Below are 27,429 nucleotides of genomic sequence, written 5' to 3'. Positions count from 1 at the left end.
TGCAGCCCAGCTCCTCCCCTCGGCATCCTCACTTGGTGGCAGGTGCCCCGCCCGGGGAGCTGGTGGGGCCGCTGCCGGCCCTTTCTGCTGCGGGGTCATTGGGAGGTGTGCACGTGTTGTTCACGCAATCAGGGAAACCCTTGGGGGACCGGAAGCCTCCTTGGGGGGATAAAGGGTTGGCTCAGGGGACAGCCGGACAAGAGGCCTCAGTAGTTGGGCAGCAGCCCAGCCCTGCGGAGGAGCCCTGCCTGCGGCGTCGGTCGCTACAGCGGGGGGGCAGGCAGCACGTGGGCCCTGCTCCTCATGGCCTGTCGTACGCGATGGTGGCAGAAGGTTCGCGGGGCCCAAAGGGCTCAGGGGAGACAGGGCAGAGGACGGGCGCTGGTGGGCGCGCTGCGAGTTCGGTCCTCCAAGATCTGGAGGGGGTCCTCCTGTTAGGATCTCGCAAGCTAGAAACCATAGTTGCTTTTAATTTAGTCTAGCAATGTATATTAAACGGTTAAATGGTTAGAATGTTAATTGCGGGCCGCTTGCTTGTTCCTGCCATTGAAGTTAGGAGAAGGGGGGAGGAAGATACCAAGCCAAGTGCTACTGTTATCTCTACAGAGGCCCCAACAAGGTCAAGCAACCGTGAGACTCGGAGGAAGGCGCAGGAAAAGAAAGGAGAAGGGGGGGGAATTGGGCTCAAAAAGGGAAAGTTTTGCTTTGTAGAATTAGACTCAACAAACTATGGATGCTGTGCACTTCTCTTAATAAAGGAATCTTTAATGGAACTACTTAGACTCCAGGAGATTTACTGTTTTGGGAATGAGTGTGCAGACTCCTGATACCTCCATTCAGTGGGCATTGACCCAGAGGCTGCCTGGATGCCACCTGCCGAGACCATGGGAAAGGAGGGCATCCGCTCACTCCGCCCTTTGGTGCGGGAGCAGTATGTTCTCCATTTTCGGTACATGGGGACAGAGGTGGGCTTCCCACCACGGAGGTTCATTGTCCAGTCCCTAATCCAGTCCACCTTGAACTTTGATGTGCGGTTACTGGCGGCGGTTATCCAGCCTCCCGAGTCGAAGGAGGTAGACATGTGCTGCCTCTCCTTCGCGGCGTTCTCCCTCTTTGCCTGGGGGTGTCATGAGTTGGCACGGCTCCAGTCCAAGTTGCTCGTGGGTTTCCGCGTCTCCTTCGTCATTGAAGGAGATGTGTGGACGGTCTGTTTTTTTTTGTTCCTACCTCGTCCCGCTGCTGGATGTGGTGACGTGGTTGGGCTATTTTGGTGCATTGCTCACTGCGCCCATTAAGGTGCGGGATGAGGCAGGCATCTGGACGGGGGAAGTGCGGGCCGTGCTGTGCTTCCCTCCGGGTGGCGCACATCACCTCCCCAAGTTCTTTTACCTGGGGAACAAGCGGGGAGTAACGCGATACGTGGGGCAGCCCCCGGCATGTTTTAGCTGCAGAGCATACGACCACCAGAGGCGGGCATGTGTGACACCCCTCTGTGCTCAGGGCAGACAGCGGGGCCATGTCGCAGCAGTGTGCCAGGCGGCTGTCTGCTGCAATCTCTGCGGGCTCCCGGGCACACTTATGCTGGCTGTCCATGGGCAGCGGCGAACCATGCTACACAGTTTCGCGCAGGCAGGGAGCAGTCTGCAGAGGGGTAGAGGAGGGGGAGTCCGGAAGAGCTGGCTTCAGGACGTCGGACGGTTGGGGGTGCTCTGTTGGGGGCTTTGGGAGATGGCAAGAGTACTGTTGCATTCAGCCCACACCCTTCAGACAGGCTAGGGGCTGTCGTTTTGGCACAGGAAGGGGTGGGTCTGGAAGCCATGGAGACGGACAGGGATAGGCCTTTTCTGATGGTTCGTCGGCGTAGGGATGGCGGAGGGGTGTCAGGTGTGAAGCACCTGCGGTGGCTCCAACTCCCTCTTTGCAGGAGGCCCCTTCGGGTTCAGTGGCCGGGAGCCACCACACCATTCTGGGTGCCCTCCAGGGGGCTATGTCCACCCTGGTCGTGGATTCGGGGCCCTGTAAAGCTGAGGACCTGCCCGCTCGCCGGTTCCTGGAGCTGACGCAGGAGCTGGTGGAGCACGCCCCGGTGGGCAGGAGCATGGTACAGAGTCCTTCCTCACGGGAGGGGGACGATGCTCTGGCGTGGGATGAGGGGGGTCACCTTCTACCCCCAGTGTTGGACTCGGGGCCCCTATTTGCTTTGGGGTGGTCAGAGGAGCCCCCAGGTCCAGCTGCTGATTCCAGTTTGGCAGTCGCTCCATTGAGTGGTGGTGCTGGCAGAGAGGGGGAGCCAGTCTTGGTGGAGCAGGGGGTGTTCGTCAGCCCATCAACCCTGCCCTCCCACCCCAGGGGGCATTCCCTTGTCTGCCGCTGAGGGGCACACCCTCCCAGCCGCCTTGAAAGGTGAGGCTGCAGGTCTGGTGACTCCCTCTTTCTCCCTTTTCCTCTCCTCATATTGGGAGAGCGTCCCCTCCTCTCCATTGGTCAATCAGGGACAGGACAGCGCCGAGGGGGAGTGTACTGGCCTCGGGCCGTGCACCTGTCATTTAGCATGGGGCATGGTACTGGGAGCAGCCACGGCAATTTTGGTTCTCGGGCCCCCTCTCCTTCCTCCACTTCGCGTTCCCGGCCCTCACAGTCATGTGTCCACAGACTTCGTCCCATGCCTCTGGCCCCAAGGGGAAAGGAGGGGACTCGGGCCTCATGATGGCCACTTGGAATTGTGGTAGTTTACAGCAGGCGGTGCACCGCGTGGAGCTCCTAGAAGCGCTCTGTGGCTTTCCCGCAGATATCATCATCCTCCAGGAGACTCACTTCCTGCAGGAGGGTCACCATGTGGCGGCCCAGCACCTTTGGCCCTTCGGCCCCTCCTTTTGGAGCTATGGGACAGAGGGCCAGGCGGGCCTCGGAGTCCTAGACCGGAGCAGCCCCGGCCTCCGCCTCAGGCAGTTTGTGGAGGAGGTACCAGGGAGGATGGCGCTCCTGGACTTTGCGATCGCGGGCACTGCCGGGGGGGGGGAATGGGCGGGACGCCTCGCCGGGCTTGCCGGGGAGCCCTAGGCGGTGGGCTGCGGCATGGGGCTTCCACCTCTGCACACCGTACGTGTCAGCCTCTTCGGTGTCCACCCGGTGGAGCTTGTGGGCCTGGCTGCGCGCGGCGTGCACGACCTGGCACTCAGTGCTAGTAGCGGGGGATTTCAACAACTGGGTGGCCCCAGAGGACTGTGTCCTGCTGCTGGTCACCGGGCACTATGGGGGGACGGTGGCCGCTGGCCCCGCTCCAGTCTGCACAGAGCAGGTCTGTGGTCTGCCTGCGGTCCACCACTCTGTCCGGAGGACTGATGCACGGAGGGCATCCACGTCGCCTACGGCCTCTCCAACGTAGCATTTGGAGTACCTAATGAGCTGGGTTTCTTTCCCTCGACATAGGGGGCATCGCTGGGTGGTGTTCTAGGGGTGGGGGGCGCCTCGGAGGGGGGCGGCAGGCAGATGCCTCCATTCTGCACCAGCTACAAAGCCCGCACAGTGAGCTGCCTGGAGCGCGTGTGGGTGCTGCGTGATTGCCCAGTCGCTTCTTGCCGGATGCTGGTGACCCACTGATCCACGCACACGGTGGTCTGGGTTGCGCTGTGGCTCACTGGCCACCTAGTCTCGCGGCGTCTGTTGTGGTGCCAGTCGGCAGCCAAGCTGGATGCAGACATGGAGCTGGGCGCCACCCTTGGCTGTCTGCTTGAGAACGCCTCCCCCTCAATGACATCTATGGCCCAGGGTGCCTCGCCAAGTGGTGGGAGAGCGTTAAGAGGGATGTCCACGTGTTCTGCCAGGCATGGGAGCGGCGCCGCACCCACCGGAACCTCCACCGGTACCAGGTGGTGGTACGGGAGTTCCTCGCCTGCCACACCCTTGTGAGCGAGGGCGTGCCAGTGGACGGGGCATGCCTCAAGCGGGCACAAGGGACCATTGTGGCTTTCCACACCACACGGTGCCGTCCGCTTCTACCGTCATTATGCGTGGGCAGCGGGCAGGCCAGTTTGCCGATGATGACTGGGAGGGGCACGACCAGGACGCACCAGCAGCAGCAGGGGTGGAGGGCAAGGACGTGCTCTTAGCAGGCACGTCCACCTTTATCGAAGCCCTCCGAGACGGGCCGGACTCCCCGCTGAGGACCAATGAGGCGGGCATGCTGGCTGTCATGGACCGCTTTTACCAGGCGCTGTTCGCGAGGCGGCAGGACATCGGAGAGGTGGCCATGGAACACTACTTCACAGGCCTTCCCCTCCACCCGCAGGCAGCGCCGACGGCATGGCAGCTGCCCGCCTGGCAGCCCTGGGCCACCCAATCGCAGTAGAGGAGGTCTGGGTGGTACTGTGCAGTGGGAGGTGGCGGTCTGCACTGGACCCAGATGGGCTCAGCTGGGGCTTCTACAGGACATTCACAGACCGACTCGCCGGCCCGCCCGCGGAGCTCTACAAGGAGTGCACTATGGGCACTCGCGTAGGGAGGGGGCTGCTGCCCAGCTCGCTATATCAGGGCCTCCTGCTCTTCTTTACGAAGCCTGGGGGCCTGGACTGAATGCTGCCCGCCAGCTGGTGCCCGATTGTCCTCACCAACGTGGAATATCGGGCGCTGGCGCGGGTACTTTCGGACCGCCTGGCCACCACGGTGGAGCCCCAAGTGGTGCCCACACAGACCAGCGCGCTCTGGTCGACTTGCTTTGCCTTCTATGAGAAGTGTTCTGCTGGGTGGGCCGTAGGGAGGTGGCAGGGTTTCCTGCTGCAGCTGGACCAGTTGCGCGCCTTTGACCGCATCCATGAGTTCCTGTGGTAGGTGCTGTCGTGGCATGGCATCCCCAGGGACTTCATGGCGCTGGTCCAGCTGCTGTACACCCGGGTGACGGTCGTCCCGCAGGTCAACAACGCACATGGGGCAGCCATCCTGGTGTGCTCAGGTGTGAGGCAGGGGTGCCCCGCAAGCCCGCTGCTCTACGTGCTCGCCCTGGACGTGGCGCTCGGGGGCTGGAGCAGGACGGTGGCCTGGCGGGCTTCCCATGCCCGGTGTCGCTGCGGCGGTCACGCACGGCCGTCTGCGGCATGCGGTTCCTCGCGCCTGCAGACGACATCTCCCTCCTCGTGGCATCGCGTGAGGAAGGTCAGTGTGTGGGGGAGGTGCTCAGGGGCTTCGAGGCAGTCTCGGGGGCCCTGGTGAATGATGCCAGGAGCTGGGTGGTGGCTTTGGAGGGGGTGGAGGGGGGCGGTGGTGGAGGCGAGCTATGCCGCTGGCTGGTGGCGGAGTGGTGGGGGGAAGGCGCGGGTGTACCCGCAGCTCCCCAGACTGGCCCCACCCCTCGAGCAGGCGTCAGCACTGGCACATCCCTGGCCGCAGCGCTCGCTCCACAGCGGACAGTGCGTGTCCTCTGCGTCTGGTTCGGTCTTCACACAGACGCCTGGGAGGAGAGTTGGGCCTGGATCGGATCGCCGAGTGCTGGGAGTTGTGCTAGAAGTGGTGGCGGCAGCGGCAGCTCTCCCTGTACCAGCGAGCCATATACCTGAGGCCCTACCTGCTCCTGCAAGCGGCGCACCTGGCGGCCATCTAACCCCCGCCGAAGGCGTTCCTGAAGAGGGTGACCAGGGGGTGGTTCGCCTTCCTTTGGGGCATGGTGTTCTTCCCCCTGGTGTGGGCCATTGTCAGAACCTGCATCAACCAACAATTGTTAATTTACAAAACATAGCAGTCAATGGGAGTTTGTTTGATTTGCTTCTGCCAGTTGAGACTGGGGAGGGGGGCTAGTAGTTAAGGATTGTAATAGGAGTAATCACTGGAGATGGTGAGGAGCTTAACCTTATATGGGCAATGAGGCCAGGTCGAATTGCAGGCAAGGCCAGTGGGGGCCTGCTGGCCAGGAAGGAGCTATGTATCCATGGGAGGAAGGGAAGAGATCACCACCAGGTGAAGAGGTATTGAGGCACCAGGGCAATTAGGGGAAGGGGGATAAATAGAGGGAAATTTTTCAAGGCTTTAGTTTTAGCGATGTTTTGTACAAAGCTATGTGTACCACAAAATAAAGAAGCATTTTCTGAACCAGGCCTGGTTGCATGAGAATTCTTCGGGATTGGGGCGTGGACACTGTGGACTTGACAGCCGTGGCCTGCCTACTGGTACAAGAGGGCGGACTGGCCCTGCCCGTGCTCAACATGGCGCTATGGACGTGCTTCCTCGCGCAAAATATGGGGGGCGTCTCCCTGCTGCTGCCGCCGCTGGGTGAGGAGCCAACGTCAGCGCCCACCGCCGGGTCAGGGATGGTCTCACCCCCTCTCTGGTCCGTGCTGTTCCTCCAGCACTGGTGGGGCAGTGACTGGGGCAAGACATGCTGGTGGCAGCGCAGCACATGTGCTTTCTGCATGTCGGGGCTGGATCGTGGCTACCTGCCTCCCTTCCTGGCCAGGCTGCTGGCTGTCCTGTGCCACTACTCTATCCTGGCCACCCACTTCTTCCCCTCGTACGAGGGGGGCGCACCGGCAGCGCTGGGGTGGGGGCCGGCACTGTCACAGCCACGGATGTGATGAGTCACAGGCAGGCCATGCTCTGCCGCTCCATACAGCAGCAGCTTGCGGCAAGGAGGTGGAGCATGCCATCCTCGGGCCATGGCGGGAGGTACGCCACCAGCGCACGGCTGATGGGCAGCTGCTGGGCTACCTGGTGAGGCCAGTGGGCACACTGGAGCCCTTCACAGACCAGCAGCTATCGTACATTTATTGGGAGGCCTGCTGGCAGCTGTATCATCTTGTGCCGCGGGAGGTGTCGGTGCAGCCGTGGGCTCGCGGGGCGGAGCGCCTGTGCCCCTGGGCAGCCTGCGTCTGGGCTATGGCCTGGATGGGTACCATGCTGCCGGAGGACGTGTACCACCTTATCGCCGACTGCCCAGCAGCGCGGGCACTTTGGGACACTGTGGCGCAGCAGTTCGGGAGGCCCGAGCTCGCCAACCACGCCTGGCTGAGCCTCATCTCGGGACTGGAGGCGCCAGAGTCTCTCTCCACCCCGCCCCCCTCCCCTCCTACTTCCCCCACTTCCAGTGCAGGTGTGCCAGGTGGCCCAGAGGAGCGGCAACCGAGGAGATGCCTTTGGTGGCGGATGGCGGCGACGGCGGTGGAGACAGCAGGACCAGAGATGGCGACGACAGTGGCGGCTCCCGCAGGAGCGGTGGCGGCGGCTATGGCTGTGGAAACAGCAGAAGCCGGCACCGGACCCCATTATGTGAAGCTGGCTAGCACAGTGCCAGCAGACACAGGGCCAGGTGCTTCTGCAGCACTGGGGTTTTTTTTGGGTGGCCTGCAGACTTGTGTTGGGAGCCGTTTGGACTGTGTCGGCTGGGGAGCGTTCCCTGTTCCTTTTGTTGCAACATGGAGACTGCACCGGTCAGGCCGGCCGATGACGCATCCACCCCTGTGCCCCTTGATCTTATAGCAGCTTTCGACACCATCAATCACAGTATCCTTCTGAACCAGTTGCAGGTGTTGGGGGGTACTGTGTGGCAGTGGTGGTCTGAACTTGGGGATCCTCCTGTGCTCAGAGTTATTGCTCGATGAGCAGGTGGCAGCTGTGGCCAGCAGGACCATCATCTTGTGCCAGTTGCGCCTGCGCCTTGACTGGGAGGCCCTTCAAAGGGCTACTCACACCCTAGCCTTGCGATTGGACCACTGCAATGCCTTCAGTGGGGGGCTGCCCTTGAAGACCATCCAGGAGCTACAGCTGATCCAAAATGCAGGGACACGAGCAGTAAGAGGCACTTCCTGTTACACCCATGAGTTGTGGGTGCTACATGAGCTGCACTGACTACCAGTTGTCTCTTGTTGCTTTCGCCTGCCTGGTATATTCAGGCAGAATGGGGGCACTTCAGGTCCCCTCAATTAAATGTTGTCTTTTTGGGGACCAAGGAAAGGTGCCTTCTCTGTCGCAGCCCCTGCCCTCTGGAATAGCTTCCCCCAGAGATCTCTATGGGGCTCCCTCTGTAGGATTCTGGAAGGCCCTCGAGACCTGTCCAGGGATTAATGCATTAGCGGAACCCCGTGTTTATCATTATGGCTACTTTTGTCTGGCCCATTGAGCTTGCAGTCAGGTTTCTAAAATTGTGTATTGGATGTTGCAAGCAGCCCAGAATCTTTTGGGGTGGGGCGGCTATAAGAACTTGATGATGATGATGATGATGATGATGATGATGATGATGATAGGAATGCCACTGCGTTTCAAAGACACTATTTTGACTTGCTGTAGCTATCCCTTGGCGTCAGAGCACCCATATCCAGCACAACAACTCAGCTGCTGCACAGCTATAATTCACTTTCTGAAGAATGCGCAGGACTATGGGGTGGACTCTAAGCGGATCCTTATTGGTGGCGACAGCAGCGGAGGCAATGTGGTTGCTGCCCTTTCTCAACAACTGATGATGAGAAAGGACCTTCCACGGGTCCGAGGCCATGTCTTACTCTACCCTTTTCTCCAGGCTCTGGATTTAAATTTGCCTTCTTATCAGCAAAACCATTCCATTCCCCTATTAATCAAGAAACAGACTATCTGTCTTGGCTTTGCTTATACCACAGGAGAGGATATCAATGACGTCGACAAAATTATGGGCAATGCCCACGTTCTGGAGGAACTCATGGCGAAGTACCGGAAATGGATCGGCACAGAATACATTCCGGAAGAATTTAAGGTCCGGGGTTACGTCCCATTTGTACCTGTTCCATTTTCAGAGGATCTTTACAAAACATGCAAAACAGCGCTTGAGCCCATGTTTTCCCCACTCCTGGCAGAAGATGCCGTCATCTAACAGTTTCCAGATACTTTCCTTTTAACCTGCGAATACGATCTTTTTCGCGATGACAGCTTGCTATACAAGAAACGGCTAGAAGACAATGGCGTGTCTGTCACTTGGCATCACCTCAAAGACGGATTCCACGGGATATCCTGGTTCATAGGTTTGGGGCCACTGGAGTTTCCAGGTACACGGAATAGTCTGAAACTTGTAACCCAATTCCTAGAACAGTTCTAAAAATCCATCACCCTCATTGCTCTGCCTTGCTCATCTTCCCCTTGCCCCACGCAGATTTGCAGCCTTCTTCCCCCTATTGTCAGGTCCGTGGTCCACTGGAATATCAATCTCCTGGAACACCAAATGTGGGTCTTTCAGGTGATCAGTATTCCTACTGTGAGGGGAAAAAGAGCAATAAATAAAATAAATAAAATTACAGAGCAATAAATAAAATTGCTATGTGGACTAATGTTTTCAGTCATGGACAGGAAGCCGGAAAATAGAGTGCTGATAGAAGAAGTGTGACAGGAGCAATGGAACAGGGAAGTGTGGTAAAATTAGCACCAAGGACATTATGATTCAGTTGCAAATCCTGGGAGTCATGTTTGTGGTTTGCGGTTTTTGAAGATAAAAAGGATTGCAACAAGGGGGTCGGGGCCACTCGGCCAAGCTGTCCTACCTGACCACTTGGCGTGCTGGTCCTCATTGCAATGTGAATCTAAGTAAGTACCTTGTATGCTATTGGTTGAATTTTACTTGCTTATTGAACTAACATTTAATAAAGCTTTTCGAACTTTGAAGTGACTTATGTTCTGGTGTGTCTGTCTCCCGTGTTTAATGAGGTTTTTCCCCTGACACTACCAGCAGGCAAAAATGAACAAAAAAGGCTCTGAAGGCCTTTTGTGGCACAAGTTCTGTTTCCTGGTAGGGCCTTGCCTTGAACTTGTGATAGGAACACCTATTTTTTTCCTGGTGAATCAGAGAATAATATATCCAGCACAGGGACATTTCAGAAGCCATGATGCGATTGTCAGCCTGTGGCTTAAGGTTACATTTAAACAGAAATGAACCTGAAGGGTGCTTTAAATTAGCTCTTCCAGCTAGTCGGGCAGAATGTGGGCAGAGGGAGGGGTTGACCTAGGTATCTCTTTGCAAACACAGTCTGTTAAATTAAGCAACTTTACTATCGGTGCAAGATTCCAGATGGCATCTTTCCAAAAGCATTTCCATGTTTGTATGGTCGATTGAATAATCCATTTGATTTCATCTGAAATTAAAAAGTGAGAAACATTCCTTTACTGATCTTGATTTATGTTCCCTCGTTCCCCCTCTCATTGTTTCAATTTCTTGCTTTTTTTAAATAGAGGTATCTCTCATATATTTATCACTTAATTGTCCTCCTTCCCTTTCTTATACCCCAACTTTCTATCCTGCAGGCTGATGAAAGCAGCTAAGGAAGTAAAAGAAACCAAGGGGCTAAATAACATTATTTTAACAATGCATATAAAACCTCTTGCATTGGACGTCAAGCATACTTACAATGTGGGAAAACTTCCAGACGTTCAACTGTCTTTCTGGTGCCGCTGATCTGATTTTATGTGGTTCCTCCTGCTCCCTTAATGGTTTTGCCTTCCCCTCCCCATTTTCAGCCTGAGACCGACCTTCCATCACATCAGTTGACATGACATGCTAACACCCCGAAATCTGAGGAGCTCTGTTCACATAACAGGCAATGCCCAGGCACAAATCCCGATTCTGGTTTCAAGGAGTAGCTAGATCCGCACAAGTGGGCTCAGATAATCCTTATTTCTGCCACAAGGAAGTTGAACTATCTCTCAGTGTTGACTTCTCATCTTCTGTGATCCGACAAATTCAGTTTGTTGCACTTTGACTTTTCTTTCTTAAAGTTCCCCAAAGATATACAGTTTACATTTTGTTTCTGCACATTTGTACGGTAGTTTCATAAATATATTCATGTTGGAGCAGCCTTAAGGCCTTGGGGGAACTCCTCCCACCAGGATTTTTCAATAGTCATGCTCCTGTCACAGCTCAATCCTGGCCTTCAGAAATTATGGGAGAATTTCACTCCCTCCAGTGAAGGTCCCTCGGCCTTTCCCCCACGATCCCTCCTGTTGCAAATCTCACACTCTCAGGAAAATCTCACATGCTGGGGAAAGCATGCTTGGCCATGCCACCATCCCGTGCTTTACCCCCAAAAATTCTCTGCCCATTTAGAGTGGTTCTAGCTAGGCAGAGCAGCCAAGATGCACAACAGATTAAATTCCCTGATAAAATTAGGACAAAAGATCCAGAAGAAGGTTTAAATATTTTACTTTGTTGGTGGGTGGCTGTTTTTCTTCAAACCATCAAACCAAGAAAACAACATGCGACTGAAAAGAAAAACGGCCATCCACAACAAAGTATTTCTGCCCTACATCAGAAGGGTCACAGAGCGCATGGGAAAACTGATGGAAAAACACAACTTCCAAACCATTTTCAGACCCACCAGAAAAATACAACAGTTGCTAAAATCAGCAAAAGACAAAAGGGATCCACTCACCGCCGCAGGAGTATACCGCATACCATGCAGCTGTGGACAAGTATACACCGGGACCACAAAACGCAGCATCCATACCAGGATAAAAGAACACGAAAGACACTGCAGACTACGGCAACCAGGAAAATCTGCAGTAGCTGAACATGCTCTCAAGCACACTGGACACAAAATCCTATTTGAAAACACAGAGATACTAGACGGTGGAAGCCATTGAGATTCACAAACACCAGCACAGTTTTAATAAAAAACAGGAAAGTCTAAAAATCAACAAAACCTGGCTACCAATCCTGAAAAATACAGCCTGCAAAAGGCCAACGAACTCAGCTCAACCACCAGGACGCGTGAACAATTCACACAATGAACATGCTAATCACCCTCAGCAGCCACTCGTTAACAACTCAATAGAAAAACCCTGCCCAACCCCCCCCCCCCGAAGATACACACACATTCTGACACCAAAACAAGCAGCCACTCGTTAACACAACCTGCCCCCCCCCTTCAGGCACCCTCGCTGATCTCTATAAATACCCACAGAAGGGTCACTTCACCCTGGGCACAGAGAGAGCTGCTCCTGTCTGTGCTCCTGCCCTCTGAAGATGCTGGTCACAGATGCTGGCGAAACGTTAGGAAACAAAACTTCCAGAACACGGCCACACAGCCCGGAAGACCTACACCAGCCATCGTATGCTGGCCGTGAAAGCCTTCAACAATACAAGTCGAGAAACTGTCTGCTGCAATTTTCCAGGAAAGAAATATTTAAAGCTTATAATAATGCAGTGCACCAAAGCACTGGCCTCACCCCTTTTAAAATAGCTACAGGACAGGACTTTGTACCCATCTCGGAACTACCTAAACAGTCCATTCAAGTCACTTCAGTTGATGAATGGGTCCAACAAATGACGCAAGTGTGGCCTCAGATTGCTGCATCCTTGAAGGAGGCCAGAGAAACGTACAAAAAATTTGCAGATCCCAAGAGGACCCCAGAAAAAGACTGGAAAGTAGGCAGTAAGGTTCTTTTGTCTACCAAGCATCTTAAATCATTACAACCTTCCAGAAAGCTTGCTCCAAAGTTTGTAGGTTCTTTTGTTATTGATAAAGTAATTAATCCAGTTTCACTACGATTACAGATGCCCGCTACTTTTAAAAGAATCCATCCAGTGTTCCACTGTGACCTGCTTAAACCCTACAAAGAGTCGTCTCAATGGCATCCCTCCCCAGTGCCACCTAAGCCAATGATGGTTGAAGGAGAACAACATTTTGAAGTTAAAGAAATACTGGACAGTAGAAAACATAGATTCAATTTCAATTCAATTTTTAATTCAGTGGAAACATTTTCCTAAATCAATGGCTGAATGGGTTAGGGTTAGGGTTAAAACATGTAAAGGCTCCACATTTAGTTAAAAAATTTTATAATGTTTATCCTACAAAGCCTTAACAATTAGCATTGTTATTGTATTATGTTTCTCTTTGCTTTTTATTTTTTAGAGTGAAGAAGATGAATCATCTGACTGACATCCTCACTTGTGGAGGGGCGGCATGTCAGAATCCTTGCAAGATTTCATAGTAGATTGTTATATGCCTAGTTTAGAAATTGCTTTTTACGTGCTGCGGTTCTGCCATTGTAAAAGTGGGAGGGGGGAGAAGGAATGAGAAACCGTTAAAAGCAGATGGCTCCTTATCACAGGCACTGGAATGTGCAAGGTCGTACTAGCGAGGGAATCAGAAGACCAAGAACTAAGGGCGGTGAAGGAGGGGGGTAAGGTAAGAAAAACAAGTTTTAGCGCGCTTATGCTCAGTCTTAGCAATGCTTTGGAACTGTACACTTATTTTCAATAAATGAACTTTCTTTTGAATCAATATTGGTTGCAAGGAAAGTTACTGGAATTGGGATCAACAGGTGGCAGCTCGTTACATCTGGACTGTCTCGCTGCTGTTCTTGAGCTGAACCTGACACAGCCCCAGGCCCGATCACTTCACCAGGTCTTGAGGGCCTCCCGGAAAAGCAAAGGGCTGGCGCTAATCTAACCTCGGGAGCAAGTGTGTCCCATGAGACAGGCGCCACAGCAGAGAGGCTCCAATGCAGGTCCCTGGCTGACAGCGCCCACCACATGCCTTCTCTGCGAGGTATGATGGGGCGGGCTGATGTAACCGGGGAGAGGCGGTCCCTCGGATAACCTGGTCCCATGCCATGAAGGGCTTTAAAGGTTGAAACCAGCACCTTGAATCCTGCTGGCTTGCCTTAATTCAGTTGGAAGACAGACAGGGACAAGTCTTCCCCATTCTCCAAAGCTGGCCTTTCTCAGAGGTCCTCATCCAGGAAGGGCTGTCCTGTGATGGCTGGGTCCTAGAATGGTCTGTAAAGCATGGGGGCTCCGGTTTATATTCCATGGGAGATGGGGAGTCTCAGAGGCAGTGGAAGGAGGGTCTGCAGGAAGCCCAGACTCCTGCCCTAGAGGACTACCATCAGCCTATTTAGTACCAGAAAAGGTAAGGATTGGCAGCATACAGATATGATGTAATTTTAAGAGAACCTATTTACAGAGCATTTAAAGTCATTTAATAAAAGTTCCTCTGACTCCTTATTTAAACATTCTCTATCTCCTCCATGTTCCAACTAGTCACGTCACCTCAGATATAATAATAATAATAATTTTAAAAAACCACAGAGGAGAAAACCAAAAGAATCTCTAGACCAGAAAATGGGTTGCTGGTGGCAACAAAATCAACAGATCTTTCAGAGACAGCCCTGGAAGCAAGCAAAACAAGACAAGGACCCCCAAAGACCAAGGGCGGTTCTGTTCCTCCTTCCGACTTCGCCCCTCCATTAAGCCCTTTACTTCTTTCAGCCAGAAGACAGTGGATGGCTTTATCATAAAGGCCCACCTCTTACGCTCAGTTCTCCAAAGACCTGCCTACCCACCTGGCACCATCCTCTTGCCCTCTGCAGTCATGGTCTAGGAGGCCAACTGAGTCTTGCATGAAGCTAGCAACTTTCATCAGTTCAAGGACCAAAAAGGTTTTGCGTGCCATGCAAAGACCTCATTCCCCAAGTTTCAGGATTTGGGAGCAGGTTTCAAGAGTTTAAAGCCTGATTTTGACGCTCCCAAATGCTTAAGTACAAAAAGGGATGCTAGAAGGCTGTGCATTTTGTACCCCTTGTTTAGTGCAAGAAGTTAACTCAGATCATGTTGATTGAAAGAAAGACGGGAGCATACAGGTAGTCCTCGCTTAACGATCATTTGTTCAGCAACCGTTTGAAATTATGACGATGCTGAACGAATGGTACTTACACCCAGTCCCCAAAAGTTATAGCTGTTGCAGTGCCCCCAACAGTCACGTGATCAAAATTCAGGCACCTCCCACATTTACAACTGCAGGAGAGCTTCAACTCTCCCACCTGCCTATCTCCCCCTAGCCTCTGCTCTTTTGGCCACCGTACACTCTGCCATCCTTGCTGCCCTGCCGTCACCTGCTGCCCTGCACTCTGCCCTACATCCCCACCACCCTGCCCTCCGCCACCCTGTGCTCAGCTACCCGTTGCCCCCAGCTGACCTTCACTGTCTTCTTCCTCCTGCTGCTGACGAGGCACGCCTGGCCTGGCCCTTCACAAGGCAGCTGCAAGGCCTTCTTCCCAGCGGGGGCAGCTGGGGCTTTGCACTGTGAGGCTGGGGTTTTGTGCTGTGCCAGAGGGCTGGGGCTTCGCAACATGCCACAGGGCTGGACCTTGGCACTGGGGTAGTTGGGGCGGCTGGGGCTTTGCACCACACCACAGGGCTAGGTCTTAATGCCGTGCCACAGGGCTGGGGTTTGTTGCTGGGGTAGCCGGGGCTTCATGCCACTGTGCTGAGGCAGCTGGCCATGGCACGGGGCTTGAGACGGCACTCCTCGTCAGCAGTGGTGGTGCCAACGGCGCTGGGGCTGAAGTAGAGACTGTTGAAGGCCCCGGGCCTCTATTTCAGCCCCAGTGTCACCACCGCCAAGGAGTGCCACTGCGCAGGGCGGCCAAAAGGTCAGAGATGGGGGGATAGAAGGGTAGGCAGTGGGAGCTGAAGAGGAGGCAGCCCCTTACCTTCAAAGAACCAAAGCTCAGGGCTGGGAGGGACCAAACCTGGAATGGCTTAGATCGGGGTGGATCCTCGCCTAATGACCGGGTGGGATTCGTTTAACGATGGCAACAGGGATTGCTGGGATTGCTGCCGCTAAGCAATGAGGTCACGTGACATCGTGCTTTCTGACTGCATCGCTTGGCGACAGAAATTCTGGTCCCAGTTACCATCATTAACCAAGGACTACCTGTAATAATTCACTCTTCATTCAAGTTCAAATTGATTTAGGTCAAATCTTTTTTTTTTATCCGCACTCAATCGTGACCAATTCTGCGGCGACTGCCTGGACGAATCCCCGCAGTTTCCATGGCAAGGTGTTTCGGAAGTGGTTTGCCATGGCCTCCTTCCTAGAGCGGAGCCCAACTGGCGAGCCGGGAGGCGGGTCTTCCGTTGCTTCGCGCCTTTTTCGGGCATACGCGGTTTCCGCGTTACTGGCGACTGGTCCCATCTCAAATTCGGACTCTAAACCACAGGCACATACACAAAGAGGGTCCAAACAAATTTGATTCAGCGCAGTTCAAAGTATCTGCTAACCTCCCTAAAACAATGCACAGGGATTTCAACCTTTGGGAGCGTGCTTTCCCTACTTTCTTCCCCTTGAGAAATGTGCAAGAATTTGACACAAGGATACTTTCCTCTTTAAGAAGAAAACAGTATTACCTCAGTGTATTATCTGTCAAACATTTGAAATGAAAGATGCATGGCTTCAGAAAACACACGTTCCGAGGAAGTTTGGTGATGTGCAAAATGTGTTTTGTAACTGGTAAACTTACATTAAGAAATGTTTAAATATAGAGCAATAGCTTACGTGTTGATGTTAGGAAAGCTCATATTGCTTTGGATTATTGCTAATGAGGGTCATTACATTTAAAACACATTCACCCTTCCTGCAAACAAAACAGTGAGAATTAACCCAAGGTGTTTAGCACACAGACGGGTGAGCAAACAGCCCTAGACAGCTGGAATCAAAAGCTAAGGAAAGATAGTTGAAACATGCTGGGAAGGAAAGGAACCAAAGAACAGCCTTGCTCCCAAATAAATATCCACTTTTGGTGCTTTTCTCAGCTGACCATGAAGACATAGTGAAAAGACAAGAGGACGCAGGACTGGGAAGAATATTATTCTCCTGAGTAATAAAGATTTTTTTTTTAAATCAATCCCTTGACAGTCAGATAACGAGTGACTGGCTGGCAGGGTGTCCTAATTGATTATCCCAGGCGCCTGAGTCATCCCTTCAGACAAACACCTTCGCACACAGCATGCTGGTATCAGGAGAGATTACCACATTCCCTGTGACATCAGCCCCTCCAGGTGAAAGACGGATTGCAGGATATGAGGATGACTAATTGTTCCGCGCTTTGTAGTTATACGAACCGAACTGTATCATTAGTCGGATTCTCCTGGTCCCACCCGTGCAGGCCTATCATTAGTGCCGATGCTCATCACATTCTTCTGCACTGGAGGGCCAAAATCCAATCTGATGGGAAATGGTTTTATTGTTATTTCTTTAGGGTGAGGGGTTCTTGGGTGGGCCGGTCTCTCTGCGTGTTTGCGAGAGGGAAGGAGAAGCAGAGACCTTGCTCCGTCCCCCTCCCATTAATTCCCAACGGAAGGAATCTCAGAGAGGGGCCCCTTCAAACTGGGAAGCGCGGTAGCTGAGGAGACCACCTGAAGCTGGAGAGATGTTTCAGCAAAGGAAGCTTTATTAGGACCACCCCTCCCCTCACAGTGATAATAAACAGGCTAAAAATGCAGCTAAAAAATTACATCGTCCATCTGACTCTGCCAAAGAACCTGGTTCCTGTTGTGACCGAAAGGCCTACTATGGATTTCTCATTGACAATGAGAGATGGGCTTTCCCTGCAATTGCCTTTGAAAGCTACTCCAAGACTGCAACTGGTCCAGAAGGCAGCAGCCTACCTGCCAACAGAGGGGAGATACCTTAGCAAGATAACCCTGGGGATCCGGGGCGGCCGCACTGCCTACCCGTAGGTTTCCGACTACAATTCAAAGCCCTGGTTTAAACCTCAAAAACCCAGAAGGGCTCAGTTCATTGTTACCATGGGAAGTGTCTCCTTCAAACTGAGTCTACTTGCCCTGCCCCCTCCAGCCAAGAGGGGATCCTTCCTTCCTTCCTTCCTTCCTTCCTTCCTTCCTTCCTTCCTTCCTTCCTTCCTTCCTTCCTTCCTTCCTTCCTTCCTTCCTTCCTTCCTTCCTTGGTGACAGTAGCGGGGGTTCGGGCAGACTTCTCAAGGGCTCTCCTGCGCCTCTGGAGTAGTAATTTGTTATGGTGGGCTAGTTTGGACATCCCTATCACTGACAGTTTAGGGGTGTTATTTCATAGGATGGATGTTATGGGTCTGTTTTGGGGGAGAGTTATGTTATGGATTTTAAAAAATTAACTGGTGTTCTATACACGAAGTAATAAACAAACATAGTTCCCCACAACATAGATGTTTCCGGTTACCTGGGTGAGGCAGTGACAGCCTGTTAGAAAAGTACAAGATGGGATTAGCCCAACTTTGAACAGATCAAGCCTTTTTCAAACCTAGCACAACCCAGCTACTGAAAACAGAGGAACCACCAGACTTCTGCTCCTAAGATTCTCCAAAGGAAAGAAAAACAGGGCAAGTGGCAAGAGACAACCCTGGAATAAAATCTGTAGGTGCTCCTCACACAGGACTTCATTTTCTATAATCTGAGACTATACTTTTGTAGGAATAATTGCATCCTGAGATCTAAAAAATCCAGATTGCCCATGAAGACTGGACAAAGGTTTGATGGGTATTTAATAATTGGCAATTAATTAAACCATGACATTTGTGGAAGGCTGCAATGCTAACCTGGCTGAGAACAGAAGAAACATTTAAATTAATTTGGAGGAAAGACATATGATTCTAGTACAGTGTTAGGTGACTGATAACAACAAGCAACGAGGAAGGAAGTGCAACTGCTGGGGGACCTCCCATTTTTTAGTGATGATGTCCTGTGTTCTGGGCCATAAATATTCATTTCTTCAGGCCAGGTTCTGAAAGAGAACAATTTATTTTTCACCAAAAGCCTTCCTTTGGTCCCTCCTGGAAGGCCCCTGTATCACAGGTCAAAAGGCTGACTTTGCACCTGAATTTCCTTCTCAGACAACTGCTGCGTCGGACGCATTCACCCAAGGAGGCCTAGTTTGCAGTCCTGGTGCCTTCAGTGAAAGTCCTCGATAGATCTTGATGTGACAGAAAAGAAAAGCTAGCATACTAACTGCATCTAACTTACTAAATTAAATTGTAATGGAGTATAATTTTATATTAAACTCAATTTTATTTTTCTCCTGCCCACTTTTGTTCTGTATTCTACCCAAAAGTTGCACATCCCAACGTCATCCTGGTTGTCCCAGTTACATCGACCCATCCCACCAGCAGGAACGGCATGTTATGGACCCTGTCGGCTAAAGGATTTCGACTGGCGGGGTCTAGGAGGAGAGCCTTTTCTGCCGTCGCCCCCGCCCCGTGGAACAGTTTGCCCCGAGGTGAGATTGGCCCCCACTCTTCTGGCCTTCTGGAAGAGCGTTAAGACCTGGCTCTGCCAACGAGCATGGCGACCCAAAGGGGTTTGTAGCACTGAGGGTGATTGGTGGCTTGAAGACGCTCTCTCCGTCTTTTAACTGTATATTTTTGTAAAGATTTTTATTGTTTTTTTATTGCTTTTTTACTTGTAAGCCACCTAGAGTCACTGGTACGGTGAGATGGGTGGCGTATAAATTTGATTAATAAATAAATACATAAATCGTATTTTATGGCTCTGGCAAAGCTGACAAGACACAAACAGCCCCTGGTTTTATTAATCTAATTTATCTACCCACTTTACTGGAACATCACATTACCATGACCAAGACTGTTTCATCTACTAATGACATCCGATTGCTCACTGCTTCCGTCCCTTGCAAATGAGGCCGGTGTCTCACCTGGCCACCTGACCTCCATCCTTGCCAAGGATGAAAGAATGTCAACAAGGCAGTTGTGGGTGCTTCATTCCAGTCTGGATGCCTGTAGGGGTTACGCTCACCCACCTACCCCTGAACTAGGGGCTCTTCACAACCCTTTTGTGGGGGGAGTCGTGGCCCACGGCCAAAGTATCTCCAGACGCAAACCACAGTCATGTGATTCTTCCCAACAGAGCTCCACTGTAAGAGCAAGAAACGACGAGGAGGAAGCTAGACGACACACAGATTGATTTAGGAATCTCAGAACGATAGGGATTAATCCCATATAGTGATCAGGTAGGGTTTCAGTGCCCAGCTGATGGCAGGAGGTGCTAAGAGGTCTGCCTATCTAGACATCTGCCCCTCTTTCCCACTGTATTTTTGAACTGGATAGCCTGTTATAGCAGCAAAGGATAAACCCAATGCTGCCTAGCATCGCATCTTCCCCCAGTTCCTCTTTCTTGTCCTTCCTGTAGGTGTTTCCATAATGGGCGGGTTCGGGGAAGAGAAGGCAGGCCTTCCCTTATCAACCCAGGCCATTTATTTTTCCGTGGATCAGCCACCGGGCTCTTCACAGCCTCCACGGACAGCCAGGTGGAGGAAGAGAGACGGCCCTGGCCACCTCCGTCCACCCAGGCACAGTGCGATGGCGTCCTTGTGGAAGCGCTCCGCCTGCCTGCTGCTCATAGGGGCCTTATACCCGGCTGTATTTCTGCTCTCGGCCGTCATCCAGTTTGCCCAAACTGTGCTACCTCCTGGGATCGATCAACCCCGGAAGCTCCGCTTCCTGCAGACTATGTTACTCTCAGGATTAATTTTGGTAAGGTTTTCTTTCTTTCCTTGTGTCATGAACTTAGGTGAGAAGAATTGTATGGATTTATTCTTTTTTTAAAAAGACTAGAATTTGCCCAAATTCATGAGCACCATCATCAAGGGAACAGAAAGGATGAGAGGGTTTCTTGGCTCCTTAAACTTGAAAACAAAAGCAGGGGAACTGACCGGTTCGCCCATCCGCCCATATTTGGAGGGCCACCCCTTGTTTTCTTTCCTCGTCCTCATAGCTAGTTGGTAACTGTGTGATCCCTGGGCACAGCTGGACCTATTCAACCTGCTCAGGGCAGAGGGCTGAGAATTTAATTGGGTTCCGACCAGGTAGCAAAATCTGAACAATTTCTTCATAAACAGAACTGGGAGAAAATGGGATGGGGGTCCTTTTTTAAAAGGATTTTTAAAAAATCTTAATTTGGGAGAATCATCCCTCACTATATGTAAGTAAGAGGCAGTATTCCCCAACCTGAAGCACTCCAGCTGTGTGAGATGCCAGTTCCTATCACTCCCAGTCAGCTCCCGTCAATATGATGGGGGCACCATTTGGTGACTGAGGTCCTCCACTTTACAGAATTCAAAGCCAGAGTTGTGACCTTCTACATCTTAACTCACTGTACTTTTGGCACTTCAGGTACGGGTTGCAAGGGGAGGCACATGACAGAACACGCATCACAACATTGCAATACAAACTTTGCCCCTTTAATATTTGCATGTACAAAAGGGGCAGAGCCTGTGTTGTCACATCACGATGCCCATTCTTTCATTCGGAGGAAACCTCAGCTTGCTGTGGGTACCCATGGACAAGTAACAGTACTCACCGTTTGCGGTCAAAGATTATGAGAGTCTCCCCAGATTAATTTCTCTTTTGTTCTTTGGCCAACAGGGAGCCATTTTAGAGCAGCTGGGTTTGTGCAGCCTCCCTGAGCTCTTACGGATTTTGATTAACGGAATACCCCCATCTAGGGAGCCGTCGCTTGTCATTCAGAACCAGAAATTTGATGGGGTGCCAGTGAGGATCTACTGGCCCAAAACAGTGCCAACAACACGAAGAAAAGCTGTACTTTACTGCCATGGAGGAGCTGGCATTTTTGGAAGCATTGGTAAGGGAAAAGAGACATATTCTAAGCCAAACTGGGACAGCTAAGCCAAGATGGTTAGGAAATCTCAGGGCGATAAGCTGGACCATGGAAAAACTTCCCGGGTAAGGACAAACCACTTCCAGATGGTTGGCTACTAAAACACTGTAGAGCTGTTTGTTTAGTCAACAGGTAAATGTGGATAGTTGTATGTGCGTGTGTGTCTGTGTGTGAAACTGTGAGTGAAGTGGAATGCCAGGTGACCTCATAAACATGTCTGTGTGTTTTAGTAGCCCACCAGTGGCTACTAAATTGGTTTGCCATTACCTGGGATGTTTTTCAATGGTCCAGCTTATCGCCCTTAAGCAAGAAAAAGGAAGGGTGGATATGCAAATATCCATATATGCAAATGTGGGCTTTGGTACTGATATCTATCCAGAGACACAGGCTTTACACACCATAACCAAACCATATCCATATTTTAGCACACTCCAGTTACACCAGCCACATCTGCAGCTTTAGCATTTTTCAACATTCTCACAGCATTTTTGACATCCTTTTCAACCATTCTTGGACATTAACATTTATAACATTCATTTAAAATTTCAGCAGACCACTATTATTCCCTACAGATCTATGAAACGATTCTTCCTGCATTCTCATGCTTCAGTTTCATGCCAAATCATTCCATTGCTCTTATTTTTAATTCCTTTAGTTCTGCAGGAGGCTCCTTGTTTAGCCTCTTCACCAATACCCCAAACAATTTTTATTTCCCTCAAAACTGTGTTTCCAGAATGGGTCAGATCTGGCCATGGGCTGCAGACAAAAAAAATCCCAAAATGAATCCCTCTGGGAGAGGCTGTTGGGCAGCAGCTTGGAATGTTTCTGACTCCCCCATTTTAGCACCGAAGATGTTACCTACCCGGGCAACAAAATGTCTGCAAGAAAACAACCAAGCTCCGAGAACCCCAAGGACTCCCCCATTCTAATCCTCCCCGCTTCTTCTGACCATGTGACCCAGAGGGGAGCTTTTACGAAGGAGTGGCAAAGAATTCCAGAAACCATGTGCCGTATGCTTCCCTCACCTGCCACATTTCCCTCAGTCTTATTCTCTCAGTCTCTCACATAAACCATCCAATCAACCATGCTGTTAAATATATATTTCTTCCTTTGCCCTGTATAGGTCTGAATGCTTAAACCAGCTAATTGAAACAAATAGAGCTTTTTCTAGGCGGATGGTCACCAAACAGACTTAACGGAACAGCTGAAAATAGCAAACTTATGAAACTTATCAAAACACACAATTCCATATTTACTGAGCATACTGGTGCTCTTCTGAAAATGAAAGCAGACGGTCCCAGCTATATTAAAATCTTGGGTTGCTTTTCTCTCTGATTTCCTTAACTCTAATCCATCCAGCGGAATTCCCCTAAAATTGTCCTCTGAAAAAACATTCCAAAAGCAAATTGTCTTTCATCAAAAGGAAAGAGAACTAGCAGGAAAAAAGTGCACGAGAACTGCTTATGGAAGGGTGTTTAAAAGAAAAGAAAAGAATTGAACCCTGATTTGGAACTCAGCATGATCTGACAGAGGCTCGAACAATGAAAGCCACTCATTTTCCACCGGTGCCGTCACTAGAGGACAGGCTTCAGCAGAGACGTGTCAGACAGAAAAGCTGAGCAGCGACAGTGGCCTCCTGGGTGTAACTGCTTGTCTTCAGTAAGCCTTCCTCCAGTGCCACTAGCTTAATGAATTTGCACCCATTGTGCTCATTTCAGATGCCTACGAAAGAATCCTGCACCACATTGCCAAAGAAGGGGATTCGACTGTTGTTGCAGTTGGGTGAGTATTACCTCATTGCTGCGCTAATCTGCAGCACTGGGGAGTTTAAAATCATGTTTAAGGTTGACCGTCTTGTACTGGCAACCAAAGGACAGATTTTGGTCTATCCAGTTCCGCTCCTCAACACACTACCCACATCACATTCATGTTGTTTCTTTAGCCATAGTTCATTGAACAGACATTTCCCAATCTGAAAGACGTCCCTTAGTAAGTGTTCCTTCCTGAGGTCTTCCCTGGGGACTTAATGGAAAGGTGGGAAGAGAGCAAGATTAGGAACAGCCAGGAGGTGATTCCACCAGGAAAGATGGGACTTCTCAAGAGGAAGCCACCCTCGAAAAGAGAAGGTGTTTACATTCATCCAGTGGAATGAGACTGATAAGGAAATAGTTCAAGAAGATTTTTCTGCCCAGCACCACCTTCAAGCATAATCTTTGGGGATCGTAACTGGTGGCCCAAAGGTGAGGGTGGTGTTCCTGGAGCCTGAAGACCGTGGTTAACAAGACGTGAGGGAGGCTTCTCTTACGATCAATAACCACAACTACTGCTACAGAAAAGGGCACGCTGTTGGCCTCTGCTACCTTCAAGCAGAACCGTGATCTGAAGAAGGCAGAACAAAGAGCTTCAGGCAGCTTTAGTGCCTTCCTGGCAACTCCACCAGATGAGCTTCTGCCTCAACTTTGGTGCAGAATGTACTTCCAACAAGAAAGCAATACCAGTGAAGATCTGTCTTTTAGTTGCAGCAACACTGCATTGCCGACAGTTTGTAAACTAAAACTCCCTGTACTCTCGTGAGTAATCGTAGAGAGTAAGGAAGATGACCATGATGGAGATATGAAAGTTCTGCTGCTAGGGCAATGAGGAGCTAACAATATTTTAAGTCCACAACAGATGGATAATATTCGAAAGCAATTTAGACACCTCCCTAATGCACTAAAGTATAGTTAGCAGGAGGAGGTACAACATAACAAAACTTGCAAGATTGATGTCAGCCCCACTAGGTAGACCAGATCAGGAAATCATGTCTACAGGAAAGCTAAAACTACTTTTATTGAGATTGGCTACCGTAATTGAATCTTGCAAGTCTGGCAACAGATCTTGCGTATCTCCACCGAGGTCACCCTCCTTCTTCTCTACAGTAATGTACAGTGACACACAGAGAAAATACTGTGAAGGAAAGTAGATCTGATCTTAGGAATGAGGAAGGAATGAGTGAGCCCTTAAAGCGGGTGGGGGTGGGAGGTCTCCCAGAAAAGATTTCGCAGTCCTGAGAAAGACGACAGTATGAGAAAGAAACTCAGAACGACCCTGCCTTGATTCTGTTTGGCCTAAGGCAGGGCAGAGAGAAACTCCGACAGGCTTTCAGGCTTCGGATCATTCTGCCCTCCAACAGCAGAGCGCGTTCCTGGAACCCCAGCGGGACCTGTGGCCTACCTCAGGGGACTAACAAATACTAATATGAATAAGTCTACTAGTAAAGCTAAATTTAATGAGCTTTTAAAACTGATATCCACCAGCTCAAAATATAAGTTGCTTAGCCAGCTGGAACTGCAGAAGTTAGCTTACAACTTCATTGATATCAGCCTACATATTCTTGAAACTGGGTATCTAACAAATCTTTGAGGATTTCATTCTTGATTATTTCACTTATTTTTTATGACATTCATTTGTTGATTTACATATTTTTAGTTGGGACCACACAGCCATTTATAAATTAGGCTGCTTAAAAACAAAAATATTAAGTTGCTTGGTACTATCTTGAATCATTGCTTTTTATAAAAACTTAGTTATTTAAGTATGGTAGAGCCTAGAACAAACCCACTTTTGTTCCCACAGTGTGGCTCCATACTGACTTCTTTCTTAAAAGACAGTATTACAAAAGAAAGCAAGGCGTGAACTTGTCAATGTATCACATTGGATGAAGAATCCATAGTAAGTGAATATTGTGCTCCTTTTAGGTATGGACTTGGGCCAGAGAATCCTTATCCAAACCAGTATGCCGAATGTCTGAAGGCTGCCATCTACCTCATGAAACACGCAGAAGAGTACAGTGTAGACCCTTCCCGCATTATCATTTCTGGAGACAGCTGTGGGGCTAATTTTGCCACACGGATTTGCCAGTTACTGGCGGACCGGAGTGACCTTCCCAGGGTCCATGCCCAGGTGTTGATCTATCCAGGGCTGCAGGCCGCGGACTTCTCTTTGCCATCCTATCAGCAGAATTACAGATCTCCCTTCTTGTGGCGCAGGCTGGTCATCTACTTTGGCTGCCGTTACCTTAACAAGCCAACTTCCTACATAAATGATATTCTGAAGGGCAGCCATGTTCCCAAGGCCACCAGACTGAAGTACCAGAAGTGGGTGAACGTCAACAACATCCCTGAACAGTTCAAAGTCAGAGGCTACAAACCACAAGACCCCTCCTTGTATAAGTTTAACCCTCAGCTGCACGAAGAAATGAAAGAACTGCTCTCGCAGACCTTTTCACCCCTGCTTGCCGAAGATGCAGTTATCCGCAAGCTCCCGCAGACGTTCCTTGTGACCTGTGAGTTCGACGTCCTTCGAGATGATGGGCTACTGTACATGAGGCGGCTGATGGACAACCATGTGCCAGTGACCTGGAGCCACATAGAGAATGGTGTCCACGGAATAGCCGCTGTTTTTGGCTATCGCTTCCTGTCCTTTCCTTCAGCAGAAAGGGTTGTGCACGATGTCACCAATTTCATCAGACACTTGTGAGGCCAAAACGAGACCAAGAGGGGGACATAATCTTTTCATTTTCTTTCTGGAATACAGATAATTAAATAGCCCAAACTTGGGCTCCCCAAAGGAAAAACTGGTGAAGTATTGGTCAGTGAACCCTGAGCCTGGGTCTTCTCCATCCTAACGCAGCTCTTAAGGTCCACTTGGCTCTCCAGCTCAGCAGAACTCATGAAGGAGATTAGCTTTACTTGGACAATGTTTAGCCCTCCTAAATGCTCTGTGTGCAAGCTGGTTGTAGATCTTGCAGGGCTTCCTATTCCAGTGATGCTTCTGTACCACAGAGGATGGTCACAAGCGATACTCTTCCCATTACCCGGGCAGGAAGGGGCAAAGCTCCCCTCCCATTAGGGAATGACATGGATCATATCAAGTCACAATGCTGAAGACCAAGTTAAGTACTACACAGCTCCACTGTGCAGGGCATTAAAGGCAGGGGCAAAGACGCAAGGTGGGCATAGCCATGACCTATACATGGATGGGACCATACATCTGGGGCATAAGTGTCACAGGGGAAGAGTGTCGCTGCTTAAAAGAACACTGTTTAGCTTCCATCTGAGTTTTCATGCACATCTTGCCTCAAAGTTTCAAGAAAATCAATCATGATCAGATGGAGGTGCCAAAGGGGCTGAAAGAGGAGCCCCATGTGGAACGTGGGTATCCGGATGCAGAACCGGTCACTGGGCTGCTCTTCTGATCTGCACCTTCGTGTCTTTTCAGGGCAATGTGCAAAAAGCACCTGAGCGGCCAGGCGAGGAGGGTTCCTGTGAGGCCTCCTTAGCAAATAGAGAGCCTGGCTGATGGACCTTCTCCTCATTCTGCTGTGACGCGGTCGGCTTGATCCAAATGGTGGGGCCAGCTATGCTTTTGCCCGTGCGATAGCTCCCAGCTGCCTCCATTTTTGAGCAGCCAGACCTTTGGCCCTAAACGACCACTTTCCTTCTTTTCTTGCATCACGCTGGCCTGCCTGTCATGCCACAAATGTGCCGCAAGGAAGTTCCTCTGGTTTGCAGGCAATGACTGGTCCCACTTCCAAGCACTGGGCAGATGTTGGAAGACAAGTGCACTGAATACAACTTCCACATCCTCTATTTTGTAGGAGGCAATCCTTCAGGTACAGACAGATAAAACAACCCTCTTTTTGCTGTTTCTGTAGACATCATGCCAACAGAAACGAAAGAGGGACTTGAACCTAGGAGCACCAACTCCTCGGTGATGAGAGGCAGGGCCGGGTTTATCCTGATGGCATTTGGCTCCCCGCAAAAGGCAGAGGCTGCTCCAGTTCAAGGACAACCAAGCTCATTTCCTTGCTTTTCTTACACCGCTAATTTTGCTCCTTCTCCCTGAAAATAACGCCTCCTCTTTTGGCCCACGGAGGAGCAGGGCTGGCAGGCACCTTGGAGACCATCTAGTCCAACCTTTGCCTCTTCCTAGTGAAAGAGCACCGGCGGCGCTTCCGAGGGCAGCAGTCCTGAGGCTGTCGG

General features: G+C 50.8%; 2 protein-coding genes and 1 pseudogene across 3 annotated transcripts in view; 2 read left to right on the top strand and 1 right to left on the bottom strand.

The window, feature by feature from the left end:
- Positions 1-27,429, bottom strand: part of LRRC38 (leucine rich repeat containing 38) — an 85,140-nt gene that overhangs the window by 4,410 nt on the left and 53,301 nt on the right. The window contains exon 3 of one of the 2 annotated variants that reach the window (XR_015797393.1): positions 5,558-10,073. The gene's annotated coding sequence lies outside the window, so the exon portion shown is untranslated. Of the gene's footprint in view, positions 1-840; positions 10,074-27,429 lie in introns of those variants that run through there. The other variant, XR_015797392.1, reaches the window with a different exon arrangement.
- Positions 8,189-9,046, top strand: LOC103064818 (arylacetamide deacetylase-like 3 pseudogene; annotated as a pseudogene).
- Positions 20,089-25,924, top strand: LOC103064579 (arylacetamide deacetylase-like 4). The gene is made up of 4 exons (XM_007423139.2): positions 20,089-20,262; positions 21,154-21,370; positions 23,125-23,188; positions 25,144-25,924. Exons 1-4 carry the CDS (start codon positions 20,089-20,091, stop codon positions 25,922-25,924), a joined length of 1,236 nt encoding a protein of 411 aa, XP_007423201.1.

The sequence above is a fragment of the Python bivittatus genome, unplaced genomic scaffold (assembly GCF_059951505.1).
Source record: "Python bivittatus isolate LINGU-HERP-01145 unplaced genomic scaffold, Pbiv_v1 ctg000510_np1212, whole genome shotgun sequence".
Lineage (NCBI taxonomy): Eukaryota > Metazoa > Chordata > Lepidosauria > Squamata > Pythonidae > Python > Python bivittatus.
Note: the sequence above shows the minus strand (reverse complement) of the source record. Positions and strands in the feature narration are given on the sequence as shown.

Excerpts from the sequence above, each read along its gene's own strand:
- LOC103064579 (XM_007423139.2), top strand. The coding sequence starts at position 20,089 with ATGGCGTCCTTGTGGAAGCGCTCCGCCTGCCTGCTGCTCATAGGGGCC. Across the intron at positions 20,263-21,153 it reads TACTCTCAGGATTAATTTTG|GGAGCCATTTTAGAGCAGCT; the intron begins GTAAGGTTTTCT and ends TTTGGCCAACAG. Across the intron at positions 23,189-25,143 it reads TCGACTGTTGTTGCAGTTGG|GTATGGACTTGGGCCAGAGA; the intron begins GTGAGTATTACC and ends TGCTCCTTTTAG.